The sequence below is a fragment of the Primulina tabacum genome, chromosome 2, assembly GCF_025594145.1.
Source record: "Primulina tabacum isolate GXHZ01 chromosome 2, ASM2559414v2, whole genome shotgun sequence".
Classification (NCBI taxonomy): domain Eukaryota; kingdom Viridiplantae; phylum Streptophyta; class Magnoliopsida; order Lamiales; family Gesneriaceae; genus Primulina; species Primulina tabacum.
The window spans coordinates 51,822,865-51,841,757 of NC_134551.1; the positions used below are offsets into that span (position 1 = coordinate 51,822,865).

The 18,893-nt window shown below is 35.8% G+C and overlaps 3 protein-coding genes and 1 pseudogene across 3 annotated transcripts; all 4 read right to left on the reverse strand.

Moving 5' to 3' along the window:
* Window positions 1-2,052: 2,052 nt before the first annotated feature.
* Window positions 2,053-3,543, reverse strand: LOC142536795 (zinc transporter 8-like). Its single transcript, XM_075642136.1, has 2 exons — window positions 2,864-3,543; window positions 2,053-2,565 (listed from the first exon to the last, which is right to left on the reverse strand). The coding sequence occupies exons 1-2, from the start codon at window positions 3,434-3,436 to the stop codon at window positions 2,110-2,112; spliced, it is 1,029 nt and encodes a 342-aa protein (XP_075498251.1). The 5' UTR covers window positions 3,437-3,543; the 3' UTR covers window positions 2,053-2,109.
* A 1,512-nt stretch (window positions 3,544-5,055) lies between these two features.
* On the reverse strand, window positions 5,056-9,282 carry LOC142536796 (choline-phosphate cytidylyltransferase 2-like). The gene is made up of 8 exons (XM_075642137.1): window positions 8,485-9,282; window positions 8,094-8,207; window positions 7,676-7,771; window positions 6,838-6,880; window positions 6,532-6,687; window positions 6,317-6,385; window positions 5,661-5,771; window positions 5,056-5,554 (listed from the first exon to the last, which is right to left on the reverse strand). The coding sequence occupies exons 1-8, from the start codon at window positions 8,760-8,762 to the stop codon at window positions 5,441-5,443; spliced, it is 981 nt and encodes a 326-aa protein (XP_075498252.1). The 5' UTR covers window positions 8,763-9,282; the 3' UTR covers window positions 5,056-5,440.
* Window positions 9,283-10,354: 1,072 nt separating this feature from the next.
* Window positions 10,355-10,888, reverse strand: LOC142537848 (uncharacterized). The gene has a single exon (XM_075643334.1). It carries the CDS (start codon window positions 10,886-10,888, stop codon window positions 10,355-10,357), a length of 534 nt encoding a protein of 177 aa, XP_075499449.1.
* A 3,304-nt stretch (window positions 10,889-14,192) lies between these two features.
* On the reverse strand, window positions 14,193-17,122 carry LOC142536798 (glucan endo-1,3-beta-glucosidase 3-like; annotated as a pseudogene).
* Window positions 17,123-18,893: the final 1,771 nt, after the last annotated feature.

Consider the following 18,893-nt stretch of genomic DNA (forward strand, 5'->3'; position numbering starts at 1 on the left):
AAAAAAATTACTGAAAACAAAAGGGGTGTCACTTCATTTGCTTCAATGAATTTTTCGTAAAGTGGATGAGAACTAGGAAGTGGAACAAGTAGCACTTTCTCGTAGCAAAAATTTACGTGAGACTGTTTCACGAGTCGTATTTTGTGATAGAGATATCTTATTTAGGTCATCCATGAAAAAATATTACTTTTTATGATAAGAGTATTATTTTTTATTATGAATATCGATAGGTTTGACCCGTCTCACAGATAAAGATTCGTGAGACTGTGTCACAAGAGATCTATTCATTTCTTATTGAACAGGTGGGGCTGAAAGACTCCAAACCACATTTACTCCCCAATCGATTTTCGCAAACAAGAAAATAGGCATCGCATTCACATGGTAAATGACATTAAGGAAGTTGTATATCCAACAAAAGTTGCAAAACATCACAAAATTCAAGCCCTCTTGGCCAAAAGAGACATAGGCCCCAGCACCCAAGAAGAGACACATTTGCCCATAATTGAAAGCTTTCCACTGCCGAGTGTCATGGGCTTGTTCCACTATAGATGTTGCTTATTCCAATGCCGGTTTTTTTTTTTTTTTTGCTTCGATAGATTTTAGTGTGTGTAATCATCTTGAACAAGTGTTTGTTGGAGGTGCTGTCTTTTTTATGCACATACATGACTTGTTTTGATGAAATTTTGCTTGTTCTATTTGTGTTTTGTTGCCAAAGAGCTATTTTATTTATTTATTTATTATTATTAGAAGGAGGGTGGTAAACATTTCCTTGCTGAGGATTATACAAGTCTTTGATTAGCAGTTTCTTAGTTTGGTTGCCTGTCGGTGATGGATTTGAATAAGCATTCACTCTCATGGTACTATGCGAGTGAATCAACTTCAATTTATTGACATTCTATTTCACGATAAAGATGTCAGCTACTTGAATGGTGTGATTTATGGAGTGGCTGATTTATGTTGCTTCTAGGAATCTCCTCAGGCAGCAAGGGTTGCCATTGAAAGGGATTCAGGCAACCACGAGTGAATGAACTGTTTATGCAGTTGTATTCTTGGGTTTCGTCGAGTCTTAAAAATTTACCATAATTGATATTATGAACATGTTAGGATCAAATCGTACAGAAATATTGAATCTGCCTATTTTGATATCTCAAGGGTGCCATTCCTTATATGTCTTTAATGTAAAATCAGTCAATCCCGTGATGGCAATGATCTGTTTGTACGTATGATGTATATATTAATCATTCGTCCAATGTAAATATTATACACACTCTTCTTCGCACCCAAACTCTTTTTCTTGTCCATGTTTCTTCCATCCTTCTCTTACTAAATCCACACCATATATTGCCACATCTGAATACCATATGCAAAAAAATATCAACAGCAAAGTCACTTTTCGTTTATATTTCTTTAATATAAATTCTTTCAAAAGGTTTTTCACTCGACCAGCAAATAAATTAATGTTTAAATCATTAGTCATTTTTGTGAATTACCTTTGCCCTTGTCATGTCTGGGACATTTTTCTTTTGAAGTAATTGTTGGGGGGCCACTTTCAGAGACGAAGTCATCAATCGTCCTTTTCCCAAGCTGTCAACTTTGACTTTGAATGCGGACTTTCGAGCCAATTAGCTGCTTGCTGCACGGTTCCTTCTCGACTCAAACGCGTCTTCCGATTCTGAAATTTAGATAGATCGATGGGCGTGATTTGCCCACATGGGCAGATCTGCCAGCGTTGATGCAACTAATGCAAGCTTCCACTTAACTTTTAAGTCCTAGCCTACGTATGTTTGTGTTTAGATCCCAAGAAGATTGTGTGTGCTTTGACCAAAAATAAGTAAATAACTAAAACTTGTTTCAAAGGTTTTGCTACTTCCTACTTGATTCAGTGCATTTCTATTCAAGTGGATAAGGAACTAGAAATTGGAACAAGCAGCAACTTCTTATTCAATGGAAAAAGAAAGAAAAAGATCACTCATCCTCCGGTCACTCAAAAGGCTCCAAACCAAGAAAACAGTGTTGTATAAGGTTCAAATTAAAAAAAGAATGGCACCAATGGTAAATAACATCAAAGAAATTGTATATCCAGCATAAGTTACAAAACATCACAAAAATTCAAGCCCACTTGGCCAAAAGAGACATAGCTCCAGCACCCAAAAGAAGAGACACATTTGCTCCTAATTGAAGCTTTCCACTGTTTTGCAATTTGGGACTCATAAAATCAGCAGCAAGAAGATCCACGAGTGCCATGTATATCAAGATCCCTGCAGATGCTGAGTTAAAGCATCCTTGGACAATCAGAGCAGTCGGGCTTGTTTCACTGTAGATGTTGCTTATTCCAATGCCAATTGCAATGCCAACTGGAGTTGTTAGGGAGAAGAATAGACCCATTATTGCGACTGCCCGTGACTTGAACTTTGCTTGTGCAATGCATCCTCCGAGGCCAATGCCTTCAAAGAATTGATGGAATGTCAAAGCAGCAATCAAAGGCCGTATTGTTTTAGGACTTTCCGAAGCACCTAAAGCGATTCCAATTATCACCGAATGGACTATGATACCCAACTCCAACACCTGATGATTCAAACGTATGGAAAATTCAAAAAACTTGGTAAAATATCAAAGTTTTACGATTGAAGAGTACTCATGCTCAAAATTCAAATTTATTTGAAGATAGGAAATTAAGGACTAATTTTGTCTCGATATATTTATACAAGATGATCGATCGAAAATTATATTGCAAAATAAAAAATAAAATAAAAAATTGATTGAACGTACAGAACCGAAAAGACGTGTACGGCTGAATTTCATTTCATTCTATAAAAAAAAAAAATAATAATAAAGAAAAAATCGTAACAATCTAATAATATACCTGGGATATTACTCGATGCCGGAGGAGCTCCGTTTCATCAGAATCCGACACCGAAGAAACAGATCCATGTGCATGGCCGTGCGTGGCGTGAGCATGAACCTGAACCATCCCTTCCTCCTCATTCCCAACTTGGGCCGCCGCCTTACCGGCCGACCTGCGCCTGTAATGCGAAGTGGCGTACGTATCCACCATCAACGTCCCAATAGCAGAAACCATAGCGATGAAACCCGTGAACGGGAAATCCCCCCACGGACTCTCGCTTATGCACGGAGACGTCAGGTCCTCGAAAGCGTCCGGTAGAACATGTATAAAACCCGTCGACAGGATCACTCCGGCGGCGAAAGCTTTGACGATGAAGAAGAAGTTCCGATCAGGGCTCAATGCGGGCACCGCTTTTCCAAGAACCGGAAGGCAAACCCCAATTGCACTGGCCACTAAGATCGACGCGATTGCCACTAATTTGTATTTTAATGCCAGAGATGTGTTTCGTTCTTCTTCATCGGCCTCGCACGTACATTCTGCCACAATAACTGCGGGCAGCAGCGCCATTATCGCAAAGAAAAGGGTCTTCATCTCTGCAGAAAAAAAAGGAAGAACAAGAAGAAGAACCGGAACGGTGGGTCGTGGAGAAAGATCGCAATACAAACTCTGGCTTCGACTTGTTTTTGTTTATATTATCGTACAGCAGCAGAAGTCAAACGATTGGAGATATTTTGTGTGCTAATTTCAGAGTCAAATGACAGGTTAATGAGGTAATCGCTAAGTTCAAGTAAATTAGTATTTATAAAGAACAAAGGGTTTACTCGGCATACTGACAACATAATGTGCTCATTCTTTTCAAACTAAAAATTTGACCTTTATTAATTTTTGTTATATCTAAATTAAGTAACTAATTTTTGATGGGATGTGGTAAAATATTTTTTAAATTTCTTTTTCATATCTTTTTTAAAAAGGCAAAATATAATACAAACTTAATTAAAACTTCCTTATTTAATTATTAAATATGTAATCCTTAAACTATTCTACTTATTTTCAATTCTAAGTCTTTATAAAAAGTTAAAAACTTGTGTGAGATGGTCTCACATATCATATTTTGTGAGACAGATCTTTTATTTGAGTTATCCATGAAATAATATTGTTTTTTATGTCATGAGTATTTCTTTTTATTGTGAATATTGGTAGGATTGACCCATTTTACAGATAAAGATTCGTGAGACTGTCTCACAAGAGACCTATTCAGCTAAACATAGTCACATTCTCAAATCTCTATGTTTCGGATTTGTGCTTTTGATTGCTAGTTTTTTATTTATTTTATTTACGAAGGCACACATATTAACATAATTAACTAATAAGAAAATATGTCGACATGGGTAGAGTTTTTTAAAAAAAAACAAAACCTTTTTTAAGAATTAGATTAATTAATAATAATAAATAATAATAATAATAATAATAATAAAAAACAACATCGATCTTATCTCGTCATCTCTCCTCATCATAATCTAAAATCTATCCTAGGATTTCGCTCCACCCATTCATCTACTAATCTCCTTTTCTTTAATCCTTTCGAACCCTTCTTCATTTTTATAATGAATAAACTTTTTATTTTATTTATTATTATTATTTTGAACGTGAATTTTATTTTAATATATTTGAGTTAGCTTGCAAGAGTCGATATCTGATATAATATATTTCTATTAATCAGAAAAATCAATTTTTTTAAAAAAAAATTGTATTTATGAAGATGTAAAATATATTAAAAATTTTAAAGAAAAACTTTGTATTAGAAAATAGCATGACGTAAATTGCTTAGAGTAGGTCTCTAATGAGACGATCTTTATCTCCGGAAAAAAGACACATGATTTCATTGTAAAATTTGTAGTTTTTCAAGAAAAGAACTTTGAGGTTGATCCGTGTTGATTAATAATTGTATGAAGATGATTTACACAAATATATCTATATTGTAACTTTGTTAGATTCAATATTATCTATCACTTTATCAAATTCTCAAATTGTTTCTACGTACTTATTTATACTTTTAAATCACAATGAATGACTAAAATATTATAAAAGAATTAATTAGATCACCAAATCTATTCACATGCACGTTTGCGTGCGTTAATCGCTAGTAATTATTATTTAATTGTAGTCAATTATCTAACAAATCTCGTACAATTAATTTCTTAATCTAACTGTTAAGTCAGAAAGATAATCGAATAGCATTGGGAAATCTCAATCAGAAAATTCCACACCCCTCCCAAACAGAATCTTAAGCTAGCTACTGCACCACCACAAAACTCAAATGAAATTCATCCTACATTTGTAATTTTTATTCAAGAAAGAATTCCTAACAACGCTTGCATCTACACGGTTTACTCTATTCAATTCAAGACAACTCAATACTCAGAAGCATTCCAGAGCACTCTCCAAAATAACACATATCTCGGCTATTCTACAATACCTTACAAAGCCCAAATGGTAACCCGTCGCCAGTCAAACTGTCATGTTGTACTTAAAATGACACCTTCATTTCTTCCCATCATTGTCATAGTGTTCATCATCATCATAATACTCTGCCTCCTAATCGTCTTGATAATAGTCTTCACTGTCGCTCTCATTGCTATCATAGGGCAAGAAACGCCTTGCCCGTTGTCCTCTTAAGCTCTCTTGAATTCGATCCCTAATGGCCGTTCCCTGAGAAATAGATGTTTGAAATGATACAAGAGAGTAGATGTATCTGAGTTTAGAAACTAGAGAATCTGAATGCCACCCCCAATGAATTGCTATGACTGCTGCTTACCATTTTATGACAACCTTCTTCAAACATCTCAAGAAATCCAGCAACCCAGCGATCAGCATTTTCGACCCAAACATTGGGATGCATGCCAGCTGTTCTTGCAACAGTTTGTATCTGCCAGATGGAGTTTCGAAAATGTAAACAAGCTGGTTACCGTTATAAGTGAGCAATAAAGGATAGCTGATAACAATTATGGATTAGCTATGTTCAATGCTTAACCAAATGAGACTTGAAGATAGGGATCAAGACAACCATTAGATAGTAATACAAGCTTTGAGCATTTGCAGGGGCATTTGCTATAAAAGGCCCTTGCTTAATGTCTCGGCATTGAAATGGCTCAAGGACGCTTAATTACCAACTGATACACAGGTAGGAGTTGGGGAGGTGGCTTTGGGTGGGTGTCACGGTGGTGGAGACGATTGCGTGGTCATTGGCTATTTTTTGCTGCATTTTCTATGCTTTTTATCTTCCGTTTTCAGTGTTTCTCTCTTACTTTTTTATTAAAAAATATATATTCAATATTATTGGGGTAAAAAAGTAAAACTGCAGAAAGAATATACCGTAGGTGTTTGTGATTCAGGCTAGCACATGGATTGTAATCGAGTAATGAGGAGACTAATAAGACAACATTTCCATAACTAGAATACCTTCTCCCCTACCTTTTCTTGATGCTCCTTCACTTTCTCTTGCAGCTTCTTCAGTCTCAAATTCACCCTCAGTCGTTTTTCCTGCACATGTTCGATATAAGAATTTAGCATCAACTACCAAAATTAAAATATGCCACGTGGTAATTAAATACCAGACCAAAGATGAATTAAGTTGTATCAGAATCAATATATGATAAAGCAGAAAAAATATATCTGGATCACCATGCCTTAACATAGCTAACATTAAGCTCCTTTCTTGTATAGCCACGATCCAAATTGCGCATAACATATTGGTTATAATCTTTCACTATCCTCATAATAATGTCTGATGTTGAAATTCCATCAGTCCTTTTAGTCTCTTTAAATCTTCCCACAGCTTTGACCTACAAAGATAGCAGCATAATTTATGATATCCATGTGTCAACAAGATATAAAGAAAAAAGAGAATTACATACTAGCACATATGTTAACTTTGGAAATATTTGAAAAACAATGGTTTATTCCAAATATTATAAGGTATAGCAAATGCTTACAAATTCATAAACATCCTTTCCAGCTCCACTAGTATCAGCATAACTGGAAAAGAAGGAAAATCCCATCGCACATAAATGCACAATTGTATGTAGTTTAAATTCATCGAGTTAAACTAAATCTTCCCATGCAGTTTGCGGAAGTAATAAACCAATTAACTTTGTTATTGTAAACGTAATCTCTTTGGCTTGATTTTGTCATGGAGCTTTAAACACAAGAAATCAAATTCTTTCCATCTGAAATAAATCTTACCGGTCCAAGTATGAATATCAATCACAGTAAGTCTTAAATTTTGTACCTCGTCGGAAATCAACACTTGATTGAGTGTGAATTGTGTTAATAAATGTGGATTTGCATGGCTTGATGAGAATTACTGTCAAGTAACGAAAAAACCATGAAGAAAAGAGATCACTATTGAAGATCTTTGTGATTTTGCAGTGCAAAAATAATTATAATTTGATTATTGAAGTCTCTAATGACTGATCCTTAGGTTCTATCCAGAGAAGTTTGCATCTGCATTGAACTTTGCAAGTCGACATTGAAATAACAAAGCTGGACAAGGTTAATAGACCATTCAGATTTTTTCTTTTTCAAGTCAAAAGCGCACACAGCTTTTGATGGTTCTTCAAGCGTCTGTGGTGTTTCATATTGCAGGTGACCAAGATACCTTCCTATGAACTAAGAGCTCTCGAATGATAAATTTGCTATTGTATATCTAGTAATTTTGGGTAGTATTGTTGCTCCTCAAACGAAATGTTCGCGCTAAACAATGACAAAAGAAGAAGAAAGGGGATGTGGACAAACATCTGTTACAAAATGAGTATTGATAAGAAATCTTACGGAAGAGAATCATGAGCCACATAGTCAATTTGGTGCTTGTCGAGGAATTCTTGATTTATCACCCATGGCGCATCAGGGATGACCTCATCAACCCACCTGCCAAAAAGAGGTTGCCAGGTGATAAATCGGCAGATCGTTTTTTAGTGAGAAAGGAGGAATTTGAATTATCGCAAAAGTGAAAATTCGAAAAACACAAGTTCAAGGCATTTGAATTCTTGTAAATAACTCAAAACTTCCAAACCTTTTCCATTGTTAAAAGACAACTATCATCGCTACTGATTAGAACCTCGGAAAAACATTCATCACAAATCAACTTCACTCATAAACATTATTGATGTAATCATTGCTGAACTGCATGAGTATAGCTTCAATTCCTCCGTAACTAAAAATTCACAGAAAGGCCAGGGAGGATACCCACTTGCAATGGCGAAGAGACTCATAACGCTCAGCATCGGTCATGACAGTCTTCCCCTTGAACTTATGCGTAATCTCATCATTGCAGCATCCGACAAGCAAATACGTATTGGGGAATCTACATAGATTCAAGTCAAGATATGTCGGCACTTCAAAACTTCGGTAACACTTAAAAGTTGCTAAACAAATCACAACTCAAAATAGATCCAAAAAATAAAATAAAAATAATTTTTAAAACGATCAAATCCGGTTCGACGTCAGTAGCACCATATGGACATAAACTAAACAGATTTTGTAATTGCATCCAACTTCGAAGGCAGAAAATACACAAACACAAAAAACTAAACAAAACCAGAAAATTTTATGGTCATTGTGGAAGGAAGAGAATTTCTTACAGCTTTTTAGCTTGTTCTAGGGAGCGAGCGTGGCCAAAATGGAAAAGATCGTAGATTCCATCGGCGTATACACGAATGGGGCCATCAGAAGTTGCAAGTGGATCGACGGAGTTGGACTGCTGGTCACCGTCGGCGGTCTTCGTCTGCTCCGCCGCAATTCCAACACTGCACTCCCCCATCGAAACTGTCTCCCGCCCTCTCTCCTTTGCTACCTTTCTTTTCCGTTTTACAGCCAAAATATCGAATATTCCCCGACTTATCCGGGCCGGCCCAACCATTTATTTTAAAAAATAAACAACATTAATATTTTTTTCCCCCTTTATTATTAATAAATCATAAATTTTAAAAAAAAACATCTATTTATTTCTGTCGAGTTTGGCCATGATTATTGGCACAATTCCCGACTGCATGAAATGGTTGATTCTTGTTTGCCGAAAGCGGAAGCTTTCTCCGAGTTGTTCTTCCTGTTATTGATTAAGCTGGAATAACATTTACAAAAACTCGGCCACGGAGTTCTTATGTGACTGTTCAGAAGCTAAACAGATATCCCAAACAGCAACAATTCATAATATTTTCTGCTCATTCGTCAAATGTAATGTGGATGCTGAGTTTTTTTTCTCATCAGAACAAAAAAAGTGGTTGTTTTGCGTGATGATGATTGATGAGCAAAGGAGGAAAGTGGGTTGGCGATTGCGTGATGATGATGAATTTGCTCAGTGTCAAAGAAGGTGAGGCCATAGGACTTCTTGAATTAAGCTATATCATGGGTTCGAATATTGGGTTTAAAACTTGATGCTAAGGTAACGGTGAATTCGATAAATTCTTCGAGTCGTGCAAATGTGTTCAATTATCTTTACTCAACGACAAACAAACTAGCGTGACTGTTTTAGCCAAAGCTTCTCGTTCCTATGCTAATTCCATGGTGTGGAGTAAGCCATCCAAGTGGTATTCTTTATCTTTTGAATCTTTTATGTATCAATTGTAATGAGCAATTAATGAGATCCTCAAGAAAAGTCAAATTCATCCAAATAATTTGGGTTTGAGTCGAATTCAAGTCCAATCTCAACATGATGTCAGAGTTTAGGTCCATTGTTATGTGTTGGACTGCCCATAGTTGGAACATTCATTCTCCTTATAATTGAGTTATTTGTAAACTTCGCGTCCTGGATGTTCATTCTTGGACGTGAGATGTGTTAGTTATCTCTCTTTAGACTAGTTTTTGAGGTTGAATTATGTTTAATTATCAATTTTAGCATTTATTTTAAAAAAAAATAAAAAGTCTATATTAATATATATCCCCATGACCATCAGTCAACCTAGCTCTCCAAGAAACCTTAGTTTTCAAAATATCTAGGATGTCATTTTATCATCTGCTCAAAAAAGTTTAATTGATAGTAGCAATTTAAATAAATAACATAAAAATCTAATTTTGAACGGTCAACACCATTGGGTAGATGAGAGGTTGCATAAATTTGCATCTTTCGGGAAAATGGTCAATTCGAATCTATCATTCCATTGGAATACGTGAAAAAAATCTATTTTTGAATTCTTGTTCTAGTAATCGAGATTTCATAATTTAAATTAGGGACGGGTACAATAAAACCTGTCTTTATTAGAGACAGTGTTTGATATTACATCAATAAATATTTATTAACGATAATTTTAACGACAGAAAATGTTACGTGCATCACATGGACACATTAAACAATAAAGGGGTAGATGATTTGTATTTATTTAGAAACGAGGGCAGATTGCAAATAAAAAGGAAATATTATTTATTGATCAAGAATTTACACCTCATGCCACCGAAGAGTCATCATTCATCAACACGACACTCAACTCAAGAATATCATTATCCTCTTCTCGTCGATCACATCATGTAGTAGTCGTAATTCCGATGATCTGTAGTGCTAGAGAACCCCGGCGGAGCGTGGAATGAAATGGCCTCGCCGCCGCCCTCCTGCGTCCTATTTATCGTGAACACTTGCTGTTGCTGTCTTAGGGGGTGCGAATACTGCATGTGAAACCCAGCGGCGGGATCAGGAGCATGATTAATAGCTGTGGCAGCTTCGTCAAGCGCGAACGTTTCGCCGCAACCGGAGGGCTGAGGCGTGGCAGAGAAAGTCGAGATGGAGGGGGCCCCCGTGAATCGCTGCACCATGGACCGGAAGTTGGTGGTGTCTGTGTTGAAAAGGGTGGTAGGGGTCCGCCGCGAGGCCCTCGACCGACGCCGGAGGGGCTTCGATATGCGTCCGTAATTCGGGGCCAAGTTAATATTCCTCGAGTCGGCAAAGGTGGCGTCGGCGGTCGGCTGAGGAAGGATTTGGCTGAAGTCGGAAATGTAACTGGTCTGGTATTGCATCCATTCGTTAGCGGTGGACATTATTGTTTCACTAGTAGTCATACGTGAATTTGGTAAAGAACAATAGACTACTCGTTGCTTGATTCATCTATTATATAGGCAGAGAAATGAGTTGGCATAAATCGATGTAGAAGTGAAGGCTTGGTCTTATTATATAGCGATAAATTATATTTTTGTTTTTTATGATTTTTAATTTCTTTTGTTATTATTATTCATTTGTGTTTTTAAAAATTTTAATCAATTTTGAGTAAAGTGCACTTGAAATTAAAGATGTAATTTCGGAAAAATTATTGATATGATAATGAACATCATTGATGTATGTTTATGGTGTCATGTTAATATTTCGATTAAAAATGACTGAATTTGAGAAAAAAATATGAATCAGTTGAATAAAAATGTAAACCGATCGATAAATATTATCAAAAATGAAAAATATGTAAATTATATGATCGTAAAAATGTCATTTGCTCTATTGTGTATATATATAGTGCAACAAATACAATAGTAATGATATAGATAAGACTATGTCATATATGTTGTTATGTAATATTATTGAATATCCATCTGTTAATTAAGATGGAATAATTATATTTTAGCATTCAAAAGTGTTGGTGTAACAAAGAATATTACCAGACAGAGTAATCGAAACGTAATGTTTGAATCACTGTATGGTTTAAAATATATGAATTGTACGATTACAATAAGCTAGATTTTTTCATATAATTATTATCAAGGTCAAGGTCACGGGTTCGATTATCATTGATCGCAAGAAGTACAAATGTTGGGAAAGAGATTGTTTGGTGCAATAATTGTCTATGTTAAGTAGAGTATCGAAACATATTAATTGAATTGTTGTATGATTTAAAAATTTGAGTTACACAGTTGTCATCGATTATAATTTTCGATAAAACTGATAAAATCGATCTTAAAAAATATATTATAAATAATCTTTATCATATATACTGAATATTAAGTTATTGATTGAAATGGTCCACCTTTGAAAATTTGAACGAATCGGATAGACGCGTTCGTTATGCACTCTACTTAAATTGTTGTTTATATATATATGTCACAACACGAGACAATGAAATGTAAAATATAATCTCATGAAATCACAGAAAAAACACGACCTTTGAAAAAAAAAAAACTAGTTAAATAAAATAAAACAAACAATGCAAATTAAGTTGAAAATCCATTAATTATTTTTTTATATATTTAGTTAAATAATAATAATATTTATTATACAAGAAAAAATACCGTAAATAAGTAACACCAAGTCCTTAATTACTAATTATTATTAAATGAGAGATTCATTAAAATTAGAATATCAGCAAATTTTATTTTCCATAATACTCATTCTCATAATATATTTAATTTTATGAAAAAACAAGATGTATAAAAATTTCAATATAATTATTTTCATGAATATAATTTTTTTATATCGTGTTCAATAATATGATTTGACTGGGTTTCTAATTCAAAGTTTTTACTGGTCAAAGAAAAGAACACTTGCAAAGTTTGTGATCGGTCTTCGTCATCAACAATGATCTAGAAGGTGGTTTGATTTTTATTTTATTTTTATGTTTTAGGAATATATTTTTAGAAATTTCAATTTATTTAATAAAAATATATTTTAGTAAATTTTTATCAAATATATATCTATTATATCTTAATAAAACATTGTTTTTAATCTTCATCTATATTTCTGAATTTTAAATCATAACATCATCCATAACATTTAAAGTATTATATAAAACTATATTAAAATTTTAATTTTAATATAATATCTATAATTTCAAAAAAATATTTAACATAATTTTAATGTATATGCACCCTTCACCTGAGAAAAAAACCCACTAATTATTAGGTAAAAATTTGTGTGAGACGATCTCACGGGTCGTATTTTGTGAGACGAGTATCTTATTTGGAGCATCAATGAAAAAATATTAATTTTTATTGTAAATATCAGTAGGGTTGACCCGTCTCACAGATAAAGATTCGTGAAACTGTCTCACGAGATACCTACTCAATTATCATTACTACAATTGGTACACATACTAACAAATGAAATATGAGGCTACAACTATTCAAAAAAGAAACATGAGACTACAACAAGGGAGTGAAAAATATCTTCAAACAAAGACGTTAAAAAAAAGTTGAAAATTGTTGTCCCCATAAGATAGCAGATATTTTTTAAAAATTTAATTAAAAGTTATGGATTGTGAAATTGAAATGACAAATAAATGAAAACAAAAATATTAAACCTGAAGGTGGGGAAGGTGGAGTGTTTTCTAGATTAAACAAAATTTTTGAAATTTTAAAAAATCTCATCAAAATATTCAAGTTGTTAGTATCGGGTGATTTAATATATATTTTTTTTAAAAAAATGGAGATCTGATAAATTAATAAAATATAGATAGAATTTTTTTCTTTTTTTAACGTGTAGAGCGGAGGAGAGGGCAATTTAACCACGCAGGGAGACTTTATTGACTTCAGGATTAATGCCAGTAATTTTGATGTGTATATAGTAGGAAGCTCCAAACCTCTAATACTTAACATGATTTATTGATTGTATTGATAGGATTTCATCGTAAAAAAAAAAAAAATCAATTTTCTTTCTATACTCGATATTTCTAAAATATCGACATTTTATACCATGACTATAAAATACGATAATTATCACGATAGAATCTTTTATTTAGGTCATCCATGAAAAAATATTACTTTATATGCTAAGAATATTATTTTTTATCGTGAATGTCGGTAGGATTGACCCGTCTCACAAATAAAAATCCGTGAGACCATCTCACAAAAGACCTACTCCTATAAAAAAAAAATAAAAGAATACGTCACCATTCCACGTGGTGTAGTAGCGTAAACCTTCATTCAAAACATATGACTTAAAATTTGACTATGACTCGGCTCAAGTCATCTCGTTCCTCTCACCGAAAGAGTCATTCTCATAGACTCACTCGTTATCATCACAATACAATCGTTACTTCTTCCCAAGCAAATTAAAGCTAATATAGAAGTAAATGGTCCCACCTTAATCTTGTACCCAAAAATTCATATACTAAATTTTATCAGACAAATATTCTATTTAAATTCTCCAAAAAATAGTGTAAAAAATATTATTTTTATACTAAATTTGGACTCACAGAAAAGCATTCATTTATTTTGACAAGTGAAGCGTGGATTCTCATTGTCAAAGCTAAGAGGATACCCTCCAACGTTATCCAACACTAAAGCACAAAAGAAAATGAAAAAGGGAAGACTTTTTCCCTTTTAAAGATTGTGCTGCAAAGATACTAACATCAGACACATCAATTATAATTTTTTTAAAAAAACATATATAGACCACTTTTGGACATACAAGAACCTCTAAAATTAATTAATACATATTGGAATTAGAATATGTCATAACAAAGGATGGGATGATGTTACATTGACTAATTAATACAAAAGACAGGGTTGTCCGCCTCCTTCTGTTTCTTCAGTATCCAGTGGGGAAGTTACATTTACCATACTCTACAACAATTACAGATTATTAAAATTATGATAAAAAATTATGTGAGACAATTTGACGGATCGTATTTTGTAATACTCATTTTCTTTATTTAAATAATCCATGAAAAAATATTACTTTTTATGCTAAAATTATTACTGTTTATTGTAAATATCGATAAGATTAACATGTCTCACAGATAAATATCCGTAAAACCGTCTCGTAAAAACCTCCGTCTTGTAAAAACCTATTCTAAAATTGATTAGAAAAAAGGTTAAAGAACTAAAAGAAGACCACGAAGAAATGACTCTCGTGGGTCACCCAATCACGTGCATCCCATATTAGCTGGCGTGCACCAAATCCCAGCTGCTACGGGGCCCACCCCACCCAAATCTAGTGCTACTGGTTTATGATGAATGGCACATGTTAGCCAACCAAAACTCTCTTTAACATGCGCCACTTAGTTCAGTGTTATGTTTCTTTGAATAGGCAGTGTTTGCACGGGCAATGAACGGCCCGGATCACTCCACATGAGTGATCCGGGCCCACCTCCATGTAAAAAAAAAAAAAAATTGGCTCGAAAAAATACGAGCCGTTGGATCGACCCCTGCAAGCAGTGCCCGCATGGGTAGGATCGACCGAACCCTTTGAATTGGAGTGTTTTGGTGTCGGCTAGTAAACAAAATACGTATCCCAACCCCCAAACTCTCTTTAACATGCGCCACTTAGTTCAGTGTTATGTTTCTTTGAATTAGAGTGTTTTGGTGTCGGCTAGTAAACAAAATACGTATCCGAACCCAATTCTTTTTAAGGTCGATGTATTTTTGTTGTCTAGAGACGTATATTTCAAATTCAATCTTTATGTGTTTATATGATATTTTATGTTAATAAAAATAAAATTTATTTTTAAATTTAAAATTTAATTTATTATTTCATCATAATTGACATTTTTAACCAAAATAAGCGATTTTGAAATAGAATAAAAGAAGAAATAGAGATGCTTACTTGGGTGTTGAGTGGAAATGAAAGAGGCCCCACCAAAATAGCAAGTCCCCATGCCACGTCCTTTCTTCTGATAATAACTGTTGAAGGCGTACGACGCGTGAGCCTCGAGTGTGTTAGGATCGAAACACGTGGACCCTGGCTGGATCGGATGGCAATCGGCGCCGCCTTCCCCACAAGCGTAGTCTAGACCCTCCTGCAGCTTGTCTTTGCCGGCATCTATCTTCGCCACGCACCACGTCTCCCCGCTCGCCGTCGAGACTCTCTGCTGGCCGCCTGTACCCGGAGGTCGGATGTCTTTGTAGCTCTTCAGATCTTCCGGCGTGAAGGGAACTTCGTAAACCTTCTTCTCGTTGGGGTAGAACAGGCCGAAGTTCCTCTCCGACGTGGGTCCCACTTTCTTGTTCTCGTTGAAGAGGGCAAAAAGGAACACGGTCAGGTTTTCTTTCGGTCGCAATGGAGTGCCGCCGCCGGTGAGAACTCGGCGGACTAGGTTCCCGTTGTACGAGGCGGCGTTCTCTACACTAGGCGCCGTGCTCGTTTGAGTCGCCTTTGGACGGCCACCCGGTTTCGCTGACAATGATTCCGACGTCGTCGTAGTTGAGCGCCGACATGGCCGCGAAGACGGCGTCGATCTGAGCGTCGAAGAGGGTGAAATAGTGCAGGCCGTTGCCAGCGTCCACCACCCCGGGATTCTCCCGGGAGAGGGCGTATTCCAACGGTATGACGTCCGCATTTGACTCGTAAGCGAAGAATGGGTACACATTTACCATGAGTTTGGACCCGGTTTTCCTTAGAAACTCCAGCATGGGTTTGAACACCGGTTCGATCAAGTCCGGCCGAAACGTACCGGCGGAGGAAGGGTACGAATTCTGCAGCGCGCTGAGTGCAATGGGAGACGAGAGCTTGATGTCTTCATGGAGGTTGTACTTCACCAGTGCGTCGTGAATGTTGTACAGCGCGGGCATCAAGTAGCGAGTGGTGTTGTGAGTGTCGACGAAGACCTCATTCCCGACTGCAATGGCTTCAATGGCAGTGGATGGGTGGTAGGCGGCGACATTACGGAGAACCCACCAAGAGGCGAAAGATTGGCGGCGGGCGGCGGATGAGAGGAGTTCGTTGGGGAGATTGACGGTGACTCTGATACCCGACCCGGACAACGCCTTGAGAACTGCCGGGTCAGTGTCGTACACCTTGACCCTATCCAAACCTTGCGATTTCAGTAGCTGCACCACCTTTGTCGCCGATGGGAGGTCGTTAGCTATCCGGCCATAGTTCACACCAATGGAACCTCCACCTTCTGCACATCCAAACCCCGAACAATTTACGGTAAAGCCCAGAAAAAGCTAAGTAAATGCGGCATCCGAATCTTTAAATCAGAATCAGAATGGATGAAATTAATTCGTTCACAGAATATGCGTGCCCGAAGAAGAAGAAGAACAAAAGAGAATAATGCAGCCAAATTAGCATCTATTTTTTAGCCATTTGAATCCACAGAACTCAAAAAAAATCTTTAAAATGCATTGCCCAATTCACAGACATAAAGCGCACACACATCTGCTGGAAGTAAGTGAAAAAGATAGTAACGATAATAATATACAGATACCTGCAATTGAGAGAAGAGAAAAGATTAGTAAAAGGAGATAAACGGGGAGAGCCTCCATGAATTGCATCTCGAACAAGCGAAAGCTCAAATCACGTCACTCCTTGTTTTCTTCTGTTTAAGCTTCCCTTCTTGTTTGTGGAAATGGAGTGAATTGGGAAAGAAGCTCTTTCGTCTTTAACTATATTAATCATATTCTCGAGCTTTTAAATAATTATATATATTATATAATAATAATAATAACCACTGCATGAAATTTTTGTCGCCAAAAATACTTCCAAGGAAAAATGTGATACATAATCGCTCATTGTAATTCACAAGTTAAACTTCTGTTACTTTTAATACAGATTACTTGTGGCACCATTTGTGCTCCCCATTCATATATCTTTCGTAATTTCCAAGTTGCTTATTCGTAGCCGGAGAAGAGACGAGTGCCTTCGATCAGTATCAACTAATGTCGTGGTACGTGTGTATCGATGGACACATTTTTTTTTTTGGTTTGACAAATCAGAATAAAAAATTGTGACCCTTTAGTGGTTATTCTTCGGATTCTACCTAAAAGCAATAAAGAACCAACATTTTGATTAACAGATAACAAATTTATGTTTTTGTAAGATTGACGAACGCTTTTTTTATTTTTTTTGAGGAAAAAAATAATAAAAACGACGATCTCTTTTTGGTTGCACCACGTACATTGCACGAGGCATCGGGTCCACCACTAAATTGGGACCCATGTTTCCTGACCGTTCACGTCGAGATTCTTTTTTTTACAGGCGGAGAAAATTCTGTCATATCATATTATTTAACAATGATAAACGTGAACATGGAGTAGGCTGTGGACTTGAATTAACAGATGCCAGATGAATAAGGGAAATAGGAAATTATAATTTATCAAATCTTTGGGTTATGGGCAATTGATGCTTCCCGAGATGTGAATGACCGTTGTCAGAAGAATTAAGACTCTTGCCACAAATATTACATTCTTAAGTTTGGTCAAATACCTTCACATTCCCCGATGATTAAGAGGGTCTTTCATTTCATATATATATATATATATATATTTATATATATTCGCAAAGGGTCTTTCATATTTTAGTAGATTTCGTGTTTCCTACACACCGAAAGATAATCGTTTCAAGTTAAAAAAAGGAAAAATGGTTGGAGTTCAACTTACGGTGAGGTGCTACCCTAATGTATATTGAACAATGCAAGTTATTTTTACACCTAAGATCCACGATTTTATGAATAAAGACAATTGGATGTCAGCCCAAAAAATATACATCACACAATGCTGATGGACAGCCACATATGGAAAACGGAGACCAAGCCTTAAATTAGGTGGAGGTGATGGCAGAAATCCCAGTGAAGACAAGTTGCCAAGGTTATCCTATGTTGTAGTATGACAAAATTTTCATAGACTAGTACTACCTTCTTTTAAAAAGGGTTAAGTTTCAAACCTAAATAATGAAAAAAATCGCAATTAAATTCCCAAATCCGCCGTCTGATCAAACCCATCGACACACACAGAGAAGGCCTAACTAAAAAAGAGCAAAGAGATGATGGTATCCAGATTATATAGACCTTCAAACCTGCAGTGCCACTGGAATTTGAAGGGAAAAAGGAGCTATGGATGATAGAAAACCTTCTATTGAGATCCCCAGTCGCCAGATTCTTCACGTTCCTTCAGCCTAAGTGGAACCTGCTAAAAGCATGAAAAATTTCAGCAAATCAATGGGTTAGTGATATACAAACGGTAAGGCAACCATGTCCGGAGCCTAAATTGATATACAAACTGGAAGGCAACCATTTCCGGAGCCTAAATTCCAAATCTGTAGTCACCTCTTAATCGTGTCACAAATTTCTTTTTACACTGTTGAGCCGCTAACCAGGTTAAAGCAAGAGTCATCAATCAATTATATGGCAGAAAAGCTGAAGAC

What these genes read in the sequence shown, in the direction of transcription:
- LOC142536795 (XM_075642136.1), bottom strand. Translation starts at nt 3,436, where the DNA reads ATGAAGACCCTTTTCTTTGCGATAATGGCGCTGCTGCCCGCAGTTATT. An exon ending in GGCATCGAGTAATATCCCAG is followed by an intron (nt 2,566 to 2,863) that starts GTATATTATTAG and finishes TTGAATCATCAG; the next exon opens with GTGTTGGAGTTGGGTATCAT.
- LOC142536796 (XM_075642137.1), bottom strand. Translation starts at nt 8,762, where the DNA reads ATGGTTGGGCCGGCCCGGATAAGTCGGGGAATATTCGATATTTTGGCT. An exon ending in TTAATGTTAGCTATGTTAAG is followed by an intron (nt 6,386 to 6,531) that starts GCATGGTGATCC and finishes GAACATGTGCAG; the next exon opens with GAAAAACGACTGAGGGTGAA. An exon ending in AAGAAGGTTGTCATAAAATG is followed by an intron (nt 5,555 to 5,660) that starts GTAAGCAGCAGT and finishes TCTATTTCTCAG; the next exon opens with GGAACGGCCATTAGGGATCG.
- LOC142537848 (XM_075643334.1), bottom strand. Translation starts at nt 10,888, where the DNA reads ATGACTACTAGTGAAACAATAATGTCCACCGCTAACGAATGGATGCAA.